At 38.4% G+C, this 14,907-nt stretch overlaps 2 protein-coding genes and 1 long non-coding RNA gene across 16 annotated transcripts in view; 2 read left to right on the forward strand and 1 right to left on the reverse strand.

The window, feature by feature from the left end:
• The window catches only part of LOC128878061 (chitin deacetylase 1), a 16,051-nt gene extending 3,204 nt beyond the window's left edge, over nucleotides 1-12,847 (reverse strand). Inside the window, exons 1-6 of one of the 14 annotated variants that reach the window (XM_054125900.1) lie at nucleotides 12,459-12,847; nucleotides 12,260-12,352; nucleotides 11,602-12,185; nucleotides 1,440-1,574; nucleotides 901-1,005; nucleotides 94-237 (exon numbers count right to left, since the gene is read on the reverse strand). In XM_054125900.1, coding sequence (XP_053981875.1) covers nucleotides 94-237; nucleotides 901-1,005; nucleotides 1,440-1,574; nucleotides 11,602-11,704 — 487 coding nt within the window. In that variant the 5' untranslated portion in view covers nucleotides 11,705-12,185; nucleotides 12,260-12,352; nucleotides 12,459-12,847. Of the gene's footprint in view, nucleotides 1-93; nucleotides 238-900; nucleotides 1,006-1,439; nucleotides 1,575-2,411; nucleotides 3,565-3,679; nucleotides 4,355-7,300; nucleotides 7,534-10,569; nucleotides 10,718-11,601 lie in introns of those variants that run through there. The other 13 variants (XM_054125898.1, XM_054125896.1, XM_054125901.1 and 10 more) reach the window with 13 other exon arrangements.
• Nucleotides 7,468-7,900, forward strand: LOC128878072 (uncharacterized). Its single transcript, XR_008457342.1, has 2 exons — nucleotides 7,468-7,600; nucleotides 7,680-7,900. It is a non-coding gene; the product is annotated as an uncharacterized LOC128878072 (long non-coding RNA).
• On the forward strand, nucleotides 10,954-14,904 carry LOC128878067 (sarcoplasmic calcium-binding protein, alpha chain). The gene is made up of 5 exons (XM_054125914.1): nucleotides 10,954-11,252; nucleotides 12,881-13,047; nucleotides 13,299-13,428; nucleotides 13,620-13,723; nucleotides 14,642-14,904. The coding sequence occupies exons 1-5, from the start codon at nucleotides 11,201-11,203 to the stop codon at nucleotides 14,768-14,770; spliced, it is 582 nt and encodes a 193-aa protein (XP_053981889.1). The 5' UTR covers nucleotides 10,954-11,200; the 3' UTR covers nucleotides 14,771-14,904.
• The last annotated feature ends 3 nt before the right edge of the window (nucleotides 14,905-14,907 follow it).

Genomic DNA, 14,907 nt, shown 5'->3' on the forward strand with positions numbered 1-14,907 from the left:
ATATAATTTTGAACTACAATTACAGGTCACATTTTGCAATGGTTTGGTCGTGAAAGGGTGTTTGCAAGCAATGAACTCGCAGGTATTCCTTACCACACCAGCCTTCGTCGGAGCCATCGGGACAGTCAACGCTCCCGTCGCAAAAGTATGCAGCCGGAAAGCACGTACCGTCACCGCAAGCCAAATGCTTCTCCTCGCAGTCACCGTCCCCGAGTAGCGGTCTCGGTGGTTGCGTCTCTGTAAAACGCTTGAGAAATTTCGAATCACCATTCGTCGTGAATCGACACCGCACCCATTTCGATCAAGGCACATCAGTGCGAATAAATGTCTCGTTATTCGAATGAGTAAATAATATTGAGGGTAGAGATAAGGAGGACTCTGTCCTTTTAATATTTCCAGGGCCGTCTGAAATGTTCGACTATCGAGAGACACTTTTCTACACACAGAGTTAGTCTTCCTTATTCTCTACTCTCTATAGTAAATATTAGGTTGTCCAGAAAGTTCGTGGCAATTTTTAAGAAAACTTCAAAGGCACGTTTGAATTGTAATATATATTTATTGAATTACATAGGTACCATTCTGTTCCACAACCTTTCCATGGCACATTTGAATTGTAATATATATTTATTGAATTACATAGGTGCCATTCTGTTCCACAACCTTTCCATGGCACATTTGAATTGTAATATATATATATCTATTGAATTACATAGGTACCATTCTGTTCCACAACCTCTCCACCTTTTAAGGGATGTACATATATATGTTATTTGTTTTCAGCCATTTCGACATATTCAGACATGCACCATGTATAAAAAATCGGCATGGACTTTCCGGACAACCCAATAAATAAGCTCGACAATCTCTGCTGTAGAGCAGCGTATCGATAAAATCGCGTACCTGAGGTCACGTCGCAGTTGTCGACGTTCGCCTTGAAGTCGCACATCTGCCTGGAGACATCGAACAGCAGACCTTGGGAGCATTTGAACTCGAACACCTCGTTGTCTAATAAACAAAATACGGAAACTCGTTAGAGTATCTAGCATTATCGAATGCCGACATATGTAAGATTACAATAGTAATTCATCATTGTAAAGTGTTTAAAAGAATGTTATAATATTAGGTTGTCCCAAAAGTTTCTTCCATTTCCTTAAATAGTAATACATACACAACATTTTATGTATAATGTTACATTATCGAATTGCGTACAATTCATTTTGTTCTATTACAGTTATGACATTAACATCCAAGAAATTAGGTTGTCTAATTGTATAAATACTGCCACACAAAATAACTGAATGCAAGTCACGAAAGAAACTCTTGGGACAACCTAATAGTTTCTGTCGAGTGTCAGTGTTGCGATGGTTGAGCAATTGTGGGATTATTATTTTTTACGAATGAAACGCGAAAACGCTAGAACGCAATGGTAGGGCAATTACCTAAGCAGAGGTAATACTTGGCGCACTCAATTGGCGACCAAACGTTGCGAGCCGGTGCATTGGGGTTCCGATAAAACCGGCTGTCGTCGATACATGGCGTGTCTTCCGATTTGTCCGCTCCCCGTGCCGCAATCGCTGAAATGCACAAAACTTGCATCGATCCGCGAGTTTCTGCCAAAGCTATCTTTGTCACAGTGTAAAGACTGATTTCGCAGTTAAACACTTTGATGAACCAAGCCAAGCTATCTTTGTCCTGACAACGAAGCTAAATAAGTCAATCCGCTATGGGTCCGTCGTACTTTCGAGTCACATGCTAATATACACCCTTGGACAAAAAGATAGCACGTATGTGCTATCATTAAATTCTCATGGATACAGTCAGAATCCTCTAAATTTGACTAATAGTATATAAACAGTACCTCCGTGTAATATAATATATAACTTGAAAACTGTAACTTTACTATTCCCCTTGAGTTTATCAACAATAATGTCGAAATGCGGTCGGCGAAATGATAGCACATCAAGTTTTTCGTTCACTTTTCTTAGTCGCTTTCTGTATTTCGAGTTGAGTAAACGTAAGGTTGTGTAGAGAATCAGTATCTAGAAAACTATAAATATTTGTTACAAAAATGGGTCGTGGAGAAAAGTTAAATGAGAGAGAGAGAGAGAGAGAGAGAGAGAGAGAGAGAGAAACAATTTTAGAATTAAGGAAACAAAATTTGTTAGTTTCGAAAATTGGGAAATCTATTGACAGAAGTCGAAAAGTTATCCATAACTTATTAAAAGATGTTAAACACACGTATGCTATCTTTTTGTCCAATGGTGTATCTTTTACCAAGTAATTTTAGTATTTTCACAAGATGGCGTATAACGTCTTGCTTGCTTGGTTTTTTAAGTGCGTTACTGTCACTTCAGTTATTGCACTGAATCCATACATGACGGTACAATTATTTCTATTTTTCTTGACATTACTTTTCCTTACATAACTCCTTAATTTTTGATCGGTTCGCGTTATCGTAATTCTGTACATTGCATTTACTTTATCTTGTGTTTTGTACATGTCTACTAGGGCCCCGCGTCTAGCTAGGGTACCCCGGGGTTGCTAAGCCCGTACTGTAGCTGCATAATCGCATGCTACAGCCCCTGAGGGACGTAATAACGTCTTATGTAATGTCTCTGAATGCCAATAACAATATTAATGACAGTTGGCAGAACTATCACCTTGAAATGTCGAAGTAAATGCCTCGCATGCAAAGAGATTATATATAGTTCATCTTTTTAGATAATCTTAAACAGATACAAACTAACACGAAATATTTCAAATTTGGAATAATAATAAAAATCGACAAGGGCTAACGTCGAAATCCATTCTCTGGAAACTTTCACGAACCCCTTTCGCACAGTATCGAAACAACCGTTCGAAGAGAAATCCTGCTGTTTGCCCCTGACGTTTTCACTTGGTAGCAAAAACGGAAGTGAAATTATTCAGTACGCGGAAGCACGAATGTCCCTCGCGACTGTCGATTTTCCGCTTCTCTGAAACGCTTTGTTCAACGCACCGCGAATCGTCCTAGACCGATTCCTCGAGTCACGATTCGACACTTTTTTAAATCTTCGAATGTTCTTCGTCGATTGATTTGGCAGAGGTTGCGTTCTCGATACGTTCACTGCGGCAGCTTTTTCCTGGACTTTCTGTAGACACTTGGAATCAACGACGACACGAAGAAGAAGAAATATATCGATTTTGTTTTTATGGGCGGGCCACTTTCGTTATGTAAAACAACACAGAAATCACATGTGGTACAAGAATCGCGTATTTCAGGCAAAGATAAACATTATTCGTTATTCGAACAACAGATGAATAACATTTTATTGGGAGCTTTTTATTCGAAGTTTCACACTCCTAGCTATAATTACACGAATACAAGTTATGTTAAGAACCCTGTGATAAGAATCCCCCAAAGTATAAGTTTCAAGTTAGCAGTCGAGTGCGAATATTCCAGAAGCTTTCAACAATTATCTACACAAATGTTTACTTGAAATTAAATGGCATTCAACTCTTCCGCAGTGAATGTGTTAACGACAGCGCGTGCACCGTCTTGTTCATCGCTTTGCATCTATACTTTCCTTTCGTACAGTGTAATAAACTCTTTACTGTGCTCGTTATTATTATCGTTTACGCGACGCAAAGTAACATTTAAAGTGTTGCACCGAGACGCGCCGAAAGTGCTGAAACTCACCGGAAAATGCGAGCGCAACGAGAAGCAGCGAGCGCAGCTTCGATTTCATGTCGATCGCCGACCGAGACGATTCGTTTCAACGTTTCTCGTTCCTCGTACGAGGGCCGGCACTTTCCAACTGACACCTCCCTCCAGAACCCAGCCTTATATGATGAGTATTCGCTTTGCTTGCCGATCTTCCGCGCCACTTATTTTCACTGACCGCCGATCGGGAAAATGTGGATCAACGCGCCGATGAAAACTCGCGCGACCGCGAAGGAAATCGTTGCTTGCCGACTTGCTGGGTTTCGACTTTCAACGAATTCGTTACGCGATGGAACAGGCAAATAAATTCGATTCGAGGCTTTGACTTCCATGATCCTTAGTGAGAAGTGATGAAAAGTGATTGGGAATGATTGAAGAAAATTCGCGTGTGAAGTTTAAGGGCACGGTAACGACTTTCCGTGGCGCCTTCAGATGTAGTCACAAAGACTTTCTTGTAGGCCTATAGTACCATCTACTATAGTATACATACTTTCTTATAGTCCTATAGTCCTGTTGTATTAGGTTGTTCCAAAAGTTTCTTTAGTAATTTGCACTCAATTATTTTGTGTGACAGTGTTTATACAGGGTGTCCCAAAAGTCGGGGAGGAGCCGGAAATGGGGGGTAGCTGAGACGATTCTGAACAACAATTTCCTTTGCAAAAATGTCGGATGGGGCTTCGTTAAGGAGATATTAAGAGAAAACCCCGACCAATCAGAGCGCGCGTAGACCGTTAGAGCGGCCGCGGTAGCGAAGGCTACGCGCCATAGGCGGCAGCGTCAATGTCCTTCGATGCACGTCGAGTCGCTTGTTCGCGTACAAGCGCGGCCGCCAGCGCATAGCCTTCGCTACCGCGGCCGCTCCAACGGTCTACGCGCGCTCTGATTGGTCGGGGTTTTCTCTTAATATCTCCTTAACGAAGCCTCATCCGACATTTTTGCAAAGGAAATTGTTGTTCAGAATCGTCTCAGCTACCCCCCATTTCCAGCTCCTCCCCGACTTTTGGGACACCCTGTATAAATAGACAATCTAATTTCTTATATATCGATGTTGTAACAGTAATGGAGCAAAATGAATCGTACACGATTCAGTAATGCAACGTTAGACATAAAATATTGTGTATGTATTACTTATTAATAAAACGAAAGAAACCTTTCGGACAACCTAATACTTAAACAACTAAATACAGTGAGTGTAGACAGTATTCGTACACCGATCAATTTCCAAAAAAACTGTGTAACATTGTAGTTTATTAACTTCTTTTTTTATAAACAATGACATTCTACATATTCTCGGAAATTTCTAAAATAGATAGGCTACAAAAAAAAAGTAGCTATTTATCTAAGTTGCGAAATTAACAAGAAAAAAACAATTAATCGATAGAAATGTTGAAGCAATAAGAAGGACAACTGTTTAAAAGTACTTTACTGGAAATTTGATGTTTTCTAATTCGCACGGAGCAGTAAACTAATATGTTTACGCTACAAACTCTGCTGTAAATGGTTCGTCATAAGAATCGTACAAATACTTGCTTCTATACTTTCACCCACTTTTCGCATCTTTTTGTTAATTTCAGAAATTATATTAACTAGTAAATGTTGTTTGGACTATATCTGTCTTAGAGACTTCCGAGAATATGTAAAATATCATTGATTATAGAAAGAAAAGTTAAGAAACTACAATTTCACACAAAATTTTTGTGGGAAATTGATCGGTGTACGAATACATTCTACACCCACTGTAAGTAGATAGTAAAAGGTGGAAAATAAGACTGTATAGTATATTTTTAGAATTCTGTGATATGGGCTAAATAGGACACAAAGACGTAAAATCAATATTAAAAATAAAAATAAAAATTATGACTGTGATGTTAAGCGCAAAATAAAGTAAAACTACTCCAAAAAAAGCTGTTCTTAAATTAATCATAGATATAAGCAATAATTCTAAGGTAAATTACAGAAAAATAAGGTCTAGTTTGTAATTGAGTTAAGTAAATGTAACATTAAGTTAACTAGCATAAGTATTTCTTCTTTCTCATAGATATAAAAGACAAATACGGATTAACTTAAGTAAGAAAGTGTAAAAAATGTATTTATATGATAACCCAAAGAATATGTATAAGTTTGTACCACATGGTGGTGCGATGAGTAACTGAAGATCGCTTTCACCTTAAATAAATAAAGTATAAAGTATAAAGTATAGTCCTATTGTACCATCTATTATAATTCTAGTACTACTACTAGTACTATAAGTTCATGTCCTGATGATAATATTCTCTGAGATTAATATTTAGATTATACAAACTGTCTGATACAATCTATCTTCTGGTGCACTCGATGCACAATATTGAAAACTTTCTTTACTTGCGTAGAAATAGCTGTTATCAAATTTAAAGATTAACTTTCTCTAACGTAATCTCCTTTTTCCCAACAATTGCATACAAGTATGAAAAAGCTGAATGCATCGATGGGTAAAAGTACAAATGGTGATCTACTATTCTTTACTGAAAGTAGTTACGATTCCCAATTGCATAGTGGAGAAGAGAAATTATATAATATTATATAATGAGAAATATATAAATTAACTAATGAGTAGTTGAGCCGATAGGCATGTTACATGCTCCTATAAGGAAACACGCGCGAATTCCGCACTATTTCCTTGGCAAACTTTATATGGATTGTTTTTATTGAATTCCAAATCTGGAAGATTATGCAGGAGTTAATTGGACCCGTTCGCCTTATAATACTGAAACACGTCTCTAATTAAGATACAAATCAATTTTGGGCATTGAAACTACTTTCTTCGCACTAAAAATTTCTGTCATGTCCGACATGATAAATATTCGACATGGTAAAAATGACGATGGTACGTATTAGGAGGTGACGTGTGTTCATTAACCCTTTGTAAATGAACGTTAACCCTTTGTAGATAAACGAAATGTTCACAAATTTATAGACAATTTCTACATTTATATAATAACATTCAATAGTAATGGTCAATTATTAGTGCAGTCACATTCTGTCAAGCACCGATAGGGAACACATTCTAGATCTAGTTGTTCGGTAACTGCTCGTTAATATCTAACTCGTTGATGTTAGACTGATTCAGGAAGAAAGTTTTTTGTGTATCACGATGAAGGAAATACAATACAACGTTTTAAATACGTTTCACGTGGGAACGCTCTGACACTTTAACACTATAACATTTTACCGACTGATAGCCTATTAATCATCTGCTTACCATGGCAAGCAACACTTTCTTATCTATTACTGATATAGCATCGTACGGTCCCATCATTTCGAAATATTATGTAAATATTAAACTAGAAAATATTCGAATAGATAAAATAAATATTGTAGAATACTAACGCCACCAGTCGTTAAACTGTTAAGTAGAGGTGAAGAGAGGAGAAGGAAGGGCTGTCTAAGTTGTCTTCGACGAGCCAAACGAAACGAGATGATGCAATCGCGTAAAATTGGTATTTTACAATAGACCGGTCTCGTCTCTGTTTAGCTGTACTGTTTTCGGGAAATGGCCGCGTACCGGGAATTTCAGAAGGTCGGGGAGCTGCTGACTGTAAAACGTCCGAACGTACGCACGTGGTAATTTCGTCGACGAAGTTAATCTATTCCAGATGACGATAGCCAGCGCAAATCGACGTTTATATTTAAGATATTCTACTCTCTACCTCGTTTCTGGCGAATCTGCTTTGTAGCCGTTTCGTTCCACCTTGAACATCGGATACGTCGAATCCGTCGAAACCAATGTCACGGTCGGATTCGCGAAGGGAACTTCGTTGTTTTCATCGAGGATCTTGGTTCGAGGTAACGATCTACAGACGAAAATAATCTCTTAGGAACGGTGAAATTTTCCCTATCGTAAACTGAAACCATTCCGAGGTTAGACATTTATTTCTTATTTATTTATTTGTCTTTATGAACGGTCACAACGTTTATACGCATTGTGTATACACAAAAGGCAGACGATATAGGAGAGGAGAAGCGACGATAGCGAACGTGGACATTGAGCGTGAAAACTGAAGAAAGAATAGAACGTTAAGAATATTTTTAAGTGGCTTTGGATAATTCTTTTACTGCCAAAATCATTTTTAAAATTAAAAATGATGATGATATTATTGTATATCATTCATAAATACCATGTAAAATGATTGTAAAGTTTACGAATAATTACTCTGTTTTGTTAAATTATTTTTTCAATTTTCTTTTAATCTGTTCTGCGACCAGTTGATAAGTTTCCTTTTGAATATTAATTTTGTACGACTGAAAATGTTTTGTGCTATCACATTAGAGTAAATGAAACGAAACAGGGGAAAGGTAGCTACTCCTTTCTTGTTGGTCTTTTAGAACAAAAATAAATTTGGCAGTGTCAACAGGTAATTTATTTTGTACGTTTCAGCTTCATTCGTCGAGTTCAATAAATTACCTTTGGGTATTTATTTTTGCTCCAAGATACCAACAAGAAACAAAGAGCTCCCCATCTCCTATTTCGCATAATCCGCTGTGATAACTTGAAATATTATTAATAAATATTAAATATATTTTACGAAATTTTGCATACTATCATAATAAATTAAGTGAAATAAAGAGCGAAGAAAGGTAGCTCTTTCTTGTTGGTATTTCGGGGGCAAAGATAAATATGATATATACCTGAAGTTAATTTATTGGTCCCAAAGAACGAAACCCAAACGTTGTATTAAATAAATTACCTGTCAACACTGCCAAATGTATTTTCGTTTTAAACAAAAATCAGCACTCTAGGAAAAGCTTCCATCTCCAATTTTATTATAACCAATTTTAACTATCGAAAACAATAAGTACGAATTCCATTTTTTTTCTGCTGGAGTGCGTCATGATCGCATGTATGTATCTTTCGCGAGAACTTCTAATGCAACTTTGCGATTACGTTTCGCAGAATTTCCATAAATAAAAAGCTCCGGTTGCGAGTGATCCGCGCGTGTAGTTGTTGTAAATACGCGATCTCGGTCACGGTAAGGTGACGACAGGCGGATTTAATTAACCGCCATCGAAGAATGATTTACATCGAGGCAATTTAGAGCACGATGAACGCGTTAGCGTACATAGATGGAAACAGAGGCGAGGCTACTTTTACAATTCCTCTGGTAATTACCGGTCTTCGCGGGCCGTCGGCCAAATAATAGCCAGTTGAGAGGCCATTAGCATCTTCGTAGCTGGGGACACTAACGCTTGCGTGCTCTTCGAACAATCAGAATTAGAATGCAAAATTTACCACGGAAAAAACACGAGAACACTCGTTCGACACGCGAGGATTCGTCTCATTTAGAGGCGAGGATTCAATGTGCTATTTGAAATGACAAAGTAATTAATAATTTGAATGGTTCACGGTTAATGTTTAAGAATATTCACAGCCTTGCATATACGATAGTAGAAATTACGATTAAGAAGAAGCAACGTACATGACCTTTCGTTTGATCTATTATTACTCAACTTTGTCGTTTAAATAGAATTTCAAATTTGAGTGGAGAGCATCTTGCAAGGAACAAAGGCCTGGTGCCGAGTGGCGGTGCCACACCGTGGAAATAATTGCCAACAACCGAAGATAGTCGCACTTGAAAGTTGCATTTAAACCGGGAACACCTTGGCTTTGACTTAATTACGCCAATCTCCCGAAGCGTCGAGACGATTTTCGTGTCCAATTAGCCGTAACGACGTTGACGAAACACAACTGTTGACAGAACGGATTTAAACCATAGAGATATTATAGATAGAATAGAGGAACCAGACTCCTGCTACAGTTAAAAAGAGAATGAGAATCGCGGTACGCATTAATAATGCTTTCTTTAATGTGAATGTGAAATATATGTGTAATTATTAAAAATATAAACGATAACCATTTGCCATTAACACGTTGACTGGCAAACGAATATTCTTGAAAATTTCTGCTAAGATTAAATATTATTTAAACTACCAGAGTCTAGGTAATGAAATATTTAGCGTGGTATTTAGTTTTGTAACCACATCGAAACTCATGAATTTCATTTAGATTCATCTCCTGTGACGTCTAACTTTCAGAATTAATCTTTCTAGTTCTTGAGTGAAAAACACTGTCACCCATATATGGGTGACATGGCGTACAACGTGTTAAATAAGCAACTCGCTATCCCTATCTTTTTGTTTGAAGTCGTCCGCCAAGTGAGAGATCCGAAAAGAAGCGAAAAATCCGTGAAAGCGAAAAACAGATTAATGGAAAGAGCACAGAACATGTGTAATGTTTTCTCTTTCTCTGTTTTCTCTACGAGTTCCCCCTCGTCACACTCGAGAACAAAGTCAAGCTCAATAGCATACCTCCCTTGAACTCGCCGGTCCCGATTGAGTTGCTTATTTCGAGACAATACCGTATCCAAAAATGTGTCCAGTTCGTGGATAAAAACGTTTTGAAGTCAAGGAGGTCAGCTTTCCTCTGCGAGAAAGCATTAGTTACGAAAGGGCTGTTAAAATTTATCCGAATGAATTTGTACCCTTGTTCCTAATTATTAAATGTCTGATACATGGACTTTCACCACATTTACGCACAATTTCATCATTCGTGATTTTCGTCTCATTTTAACACGCAGAATCGGCACCACGAAGTTTCCACTACCTGTTGCCGAACCCCTGTATCATATTCCACGAAACACTGTTTAGGAAACGCTGCGCTATTTCAGAAGTGTTTCTCAAACATCATCTTCCCGCAGACTTCTTTAACTATTCATATCCTCCGTGACTAACCGTCCCTTTGAATATTCAACGAATATTCGAATATTATAAAATGAATATTCAATGCTTCACTAAACGGAAATAAATGACTCGAATAAAAAGTTACTCTCTACCGTTCGACTCCACAGTAAAATGCGAAAGAGAACTAAAAGAGTCGCAGCAATGAACGTGACAAAGGGCACGCGCGTGTTTTCGTAACGAACTGTTCGGATCTGACCTCGTAGGCACGGGACAACGACTGACCATCGGAATTGTCGAAGCCGAATGAAAGAAGAAAAAGCAAACAAATAAGAGGACAAGGGAAGACGAAGACACGGCGATGAAAGCCGATGAAAGCCGATGAAAGCCGGCGAAAGTGAATACACTTGCGGTCGAGTTCGGTGACTGTGTCACGGTGACACAGCCTCCACTTGAGGCCCCACTTCCCCCTTTGTCGCAAACAGAAACGTTCTGTGTCCTTCCGTTAGGGAGGAGGTGGTACTCTAAACTTAGACGACGACTCGGGGAGACTCGACTCGAGTTCAGTGCGAAACCACCATCCTCGCGAGCCACTTTCTCCGTCACGTTTATCGAACGCGATCCGCTCGTCTTTCCTCACGCTGATTCGGGAAACGGTACTTCGGTCATCTTTCTGTCGCGGTCCATTTCATCTACCGACGAAGGGATAAAAATACAAAGACAGAGGGGAGCAGCGTTACGAAAAGAGAAGGCAAGACTGGGAAGGCTGGCGTTGATGCAAAGAGGATGGCGTACAGCTGGAACAATCGTGTCGATTTCATTGTAAGGTTTCTCTACGGTTAGTACGCGGTCATTCACGATGCTGAAGCACGTTCAGCGCTGGATTAAGTTTTTTTTAGACATCCCTGGGTACTAGAGCTCCGATAATATATCCTAAGGAAAGAATAAAAATTGAAAAACGATTAACACTTTAACTGCCAGCCTCTTTAAGTTAGGTTTAAAAACAGCACTTTAGCTGAACCTGGCATCTATTTGAATACGCATCAGAACAAGACACGTTTGTCTGATACATGTACATTTTTACAAAACTATTAAATCGAATAACCTCGTACAATTATTAAATAAATGGAGTTATGGTGCGCATACATAAAATGTAGTATTTTATAATCGAGCATTCATCGAATTACCTAAAAGTATTTTCTGGGACCTCTGAGCTGCAATCCTTAAAGTCCACGCCTTCGTTCGGTACTGAGCACGCGTGTGATGCTGCTTTTGGGGATCCACGTGCATGCGGGTAGTTCGAACTGCATTTCAGGGATAATATTATCGTCGTTCCGAGGATATCGGTATTATTATTCAGCAGAATACGAATTCCAATGAAGTGTTTCGACTATACGTACCTGTCCTCGCAGAGGAACTCCTGGATCTTTTTCAAACTCCCTCCCATCGTCTATTTGTTACCTTTGCTAAAAGACGAAGTTTGCACGTGCTAACAGTCGCTGTGTATCGTGAACTAAAACAAAAAATAAAAACAACAAATATGTGTCCTTTGTTAACCTGCATCGCGCGGAACGAGGAACGAGAAACTCTTGGCTGCGAGAGTGTCATGCTTGTTTAGGATTTAGGTTGACTACAAGAAACATACCACGTCGTCGTCGCGGCGTCTGCAATTGGTCGATGCCAAATTTAAGTTCTTGGCTCTAATTTGTTTTATGGACCATTCTACCCCCGGCCTGGATTTTTCATCGCTCTGTGTTACGTGTTCCACTATCTGCGCAAACAAATAACTAAGTTACTACAAGATTTGGTCTTGCGAATCGATAACTGATATGGATGAGTACTTACAATCGATTACAATATCTCCTTGGAGAGGTGAAATTTGCAGAAAGTTCGACGTTTTATTACTTTTCTATTCCACTGATAAAAGTGAATGGAAATCTGTAAAAGAAATAATAATAAAAATTGAGAGTAAAAAGTTTGACAAATTTATTAAATGAATAACTTTAGTAGTTTTATTTTACTTTTTCATATACGACTGTTTTACCTTTGTAACCATGGGTAATCCACTGGTGATCCTACTGTATTTGTAATCGATCACGATATTATCGACAAGCACACGCCATCGATCACTGTAGTATCGACAGGTACTCGTTGATAAAATCAAATTCAAATCTGAAATTATCTACCGTACCTATCGATAAGTAATTTTCTATCAAATACATTTAATTGTATTCACGCTTTGAACTGGATTGATGTTCGAGGATCGTACACATACCTGACTTCTGCCAAAATGTGAAATATTTGGAGCGTGTCCAGGCGTGCGATGGCAAAAATCTCCTTAGACATAAATTGGCACGTACCGATCGATTAATCGCCCGACCCCAATTACACGCATTGCGTGAATCTCCAACAAAACAGACCTAATTAACGACATGTACGATTAGACGGCGTATTTATCATATTCAGACACGGACAACAATGGCATGGTGGAGAGGCACGATTTCGAGTGCATGGCGCTGAAAATGACCCTGATCGAGGGAAAGGGGGAGTTTAGCTACAGTCGATACCAAGAGAATCTGCACATCATGCTTTCCTTGTGGGACGAAATCGCGGAACTCGCAGATTTTAATAAGGTAATAATATTACTTAATCTCGTTGTTAAATGTTAACTAGTTGCTTTTCGTTAGTGTCGAATCTAGACTTATCGCGGTATGAAACTAATTATTGAAAAATTGAAATAAAATGAATCTTTGCTCTATACGCAAAGTTCACAACTGTTTGTAGGAAGAACGCATTTGGATATTCCAAAGGATTCTGTGTATTTATATTCAGGCCTAATTTACAATTTTATTTTTCGGAACATTCACTTCAATTTTTCTTACAGGACGGTATTGTAACTATTGAGGAATTCAAGGACGCGGTACAAAGAAGCTGCGTCGGAAGAGAGTATCGAGACTTCCCGCAGGCGATGAAGATGTTTATCGATAGCCACTTTAAGCTGGTCGATTTAAACGGTAACAGCAATAGGATTTTATCTATTATTGGTAGCTGTGAATAATCACTCTGAGACAGTAACGCAGTTAAAGAGCAAAGGGGTGGATCATCTACTCTTTCATTTTTCTCTATGAAACAGTTAAAAAGTTTTGTTCCAATATCCATACTAATATAAATTCCATCGATAGTATCTTGTTTTTATCATTTTCAGACGACGGAGTGATTGCTGCCGATGAATTTCGCTACAATTGCGTGACGAGGATTCCCGTAGACAACATACACATTCTGGACGAAGCCTATCAAAGCCTCCTAAATGTAAGATCACGTTTTAGGTACTTTTACAAATCAAGGTCGTGACAATTCCATTGTTCATCAATCTACATAAACACGACCCTGCAAACAATCTTAAAACCGTGTGATCTGATTTGCTATGCCAATGTTTCTCAAACTTCAGTACTCTGAGAACTCCCTCGATTAAGAGAAACTGCTGGTGGATCTTGTAGAATAGAATTAAATTATTGTCTAATATATTGTCTTTCTTGTAAACCATTTCTTAAATTTCTATACACTGTTCACTAAATGATACAGGAGTAAATACGAAGTGGATTCAAGTGAGTTTTAGGATTTATCAAATATTAATATAAACACTTTTGTACCAAATTTTGGTTCTTTTCATTTCACTACAAAGTTCCTCTTTCTCTTCTGGAAGTTCACGAATTTCAATTTGAGAAACGTTGTGAAATGCACCCTTTTTGTTACATCGAGTATATAGATAGAACTTCTTTCGACCTTCTGCGAAACAAGACCAAACTCTTCCGTTAAATACACCGGATCTGTTGAGTAGCTCTCGTGTAATACGTAAACACAAAATGCAAACAGTAAACAAAACCAATGAAATCGCGAACGTAACCTAACTAATTCTGACTTCGACGCAGGAGAACAATAGTTTGACAGCTCGCCAAGATTCTGTTTCAATGCTTTAGAGTCGACTGTCAGGACAAGCATACGTTTGCTATTAAAAATGTCTACTATTGACATTCAACTGCGCCATTTCAATCTGCTTAAAACGAAGATCGCATGATGCACAATGTTTACGCCGGCGAAACCTAATAATTTAAAGTCTGCATACTTCAACACGAATAATTCAATAAATTGGCAACGAAAATAGCGCGAATGTCTATTAATTTTTAAATATTTATCAACTGACAGTGTTTTGTTTCTTCTTGGTCATAGGATGACGACAGGAGACGCGGTGGATTGACTTTGTCGCGCTACCAGGAATTATACGCCCAATTCCTCGGTAATCCGGACGAGAATTGCCAGGCGGTTCACTTGTTCGGACCTCTCCACGCAATGGATTGATCAAAGATCGTTTCGAGAACAGCAGTTCTCGCGTGCATGTACAAAAGACAACTCTAACTCTGTTTAATAATAATTGTTATTTAATTTCTGTAAGAAGACGATGCAATAAATCGCATATTTTATCGTAAACTCAATAT

The sequence above is a fragment of the Hylaeus volcanicus genome, chromosome 6 (genome assembly GCF_026283585.1).
Source record: "Hylaeus volcanicus isolate JK05 chromosome 6, UHH_iyHylVolc1.0_haploid, whole genome shotgun sequence".
Classification (NCBI taxonomy): domain Eukaryota; kingdom Metazoa; phylum Arthropoda; class Insecta; order Hymenoptera; family Colletidae; genus Hylaeus; species Hylaeus volcanicus.

Coding starts and splice junctions, on each gene's coding strand:
- LOC128878067 (XM_054125914.1), top strand. CDS start 11,201: ATGGCGTACAGCTGGAACAATCGTGTCGATTTCATTGTAAGGTTTCTC. Junction 11,253..12,880: donor CATTGTAAGGTTTCTCTACG/GTTAGTACGCGG, acceptor TATCATATTCAG/ACACGGACAACAATGGCATG. Junction 13,429..13,619: donor TAAGCTGGTCGATTTAAACG/GTAACAGCAATA, acceptor TATCATTTTCAG/ACGACGGAGTGATTGCTGCC.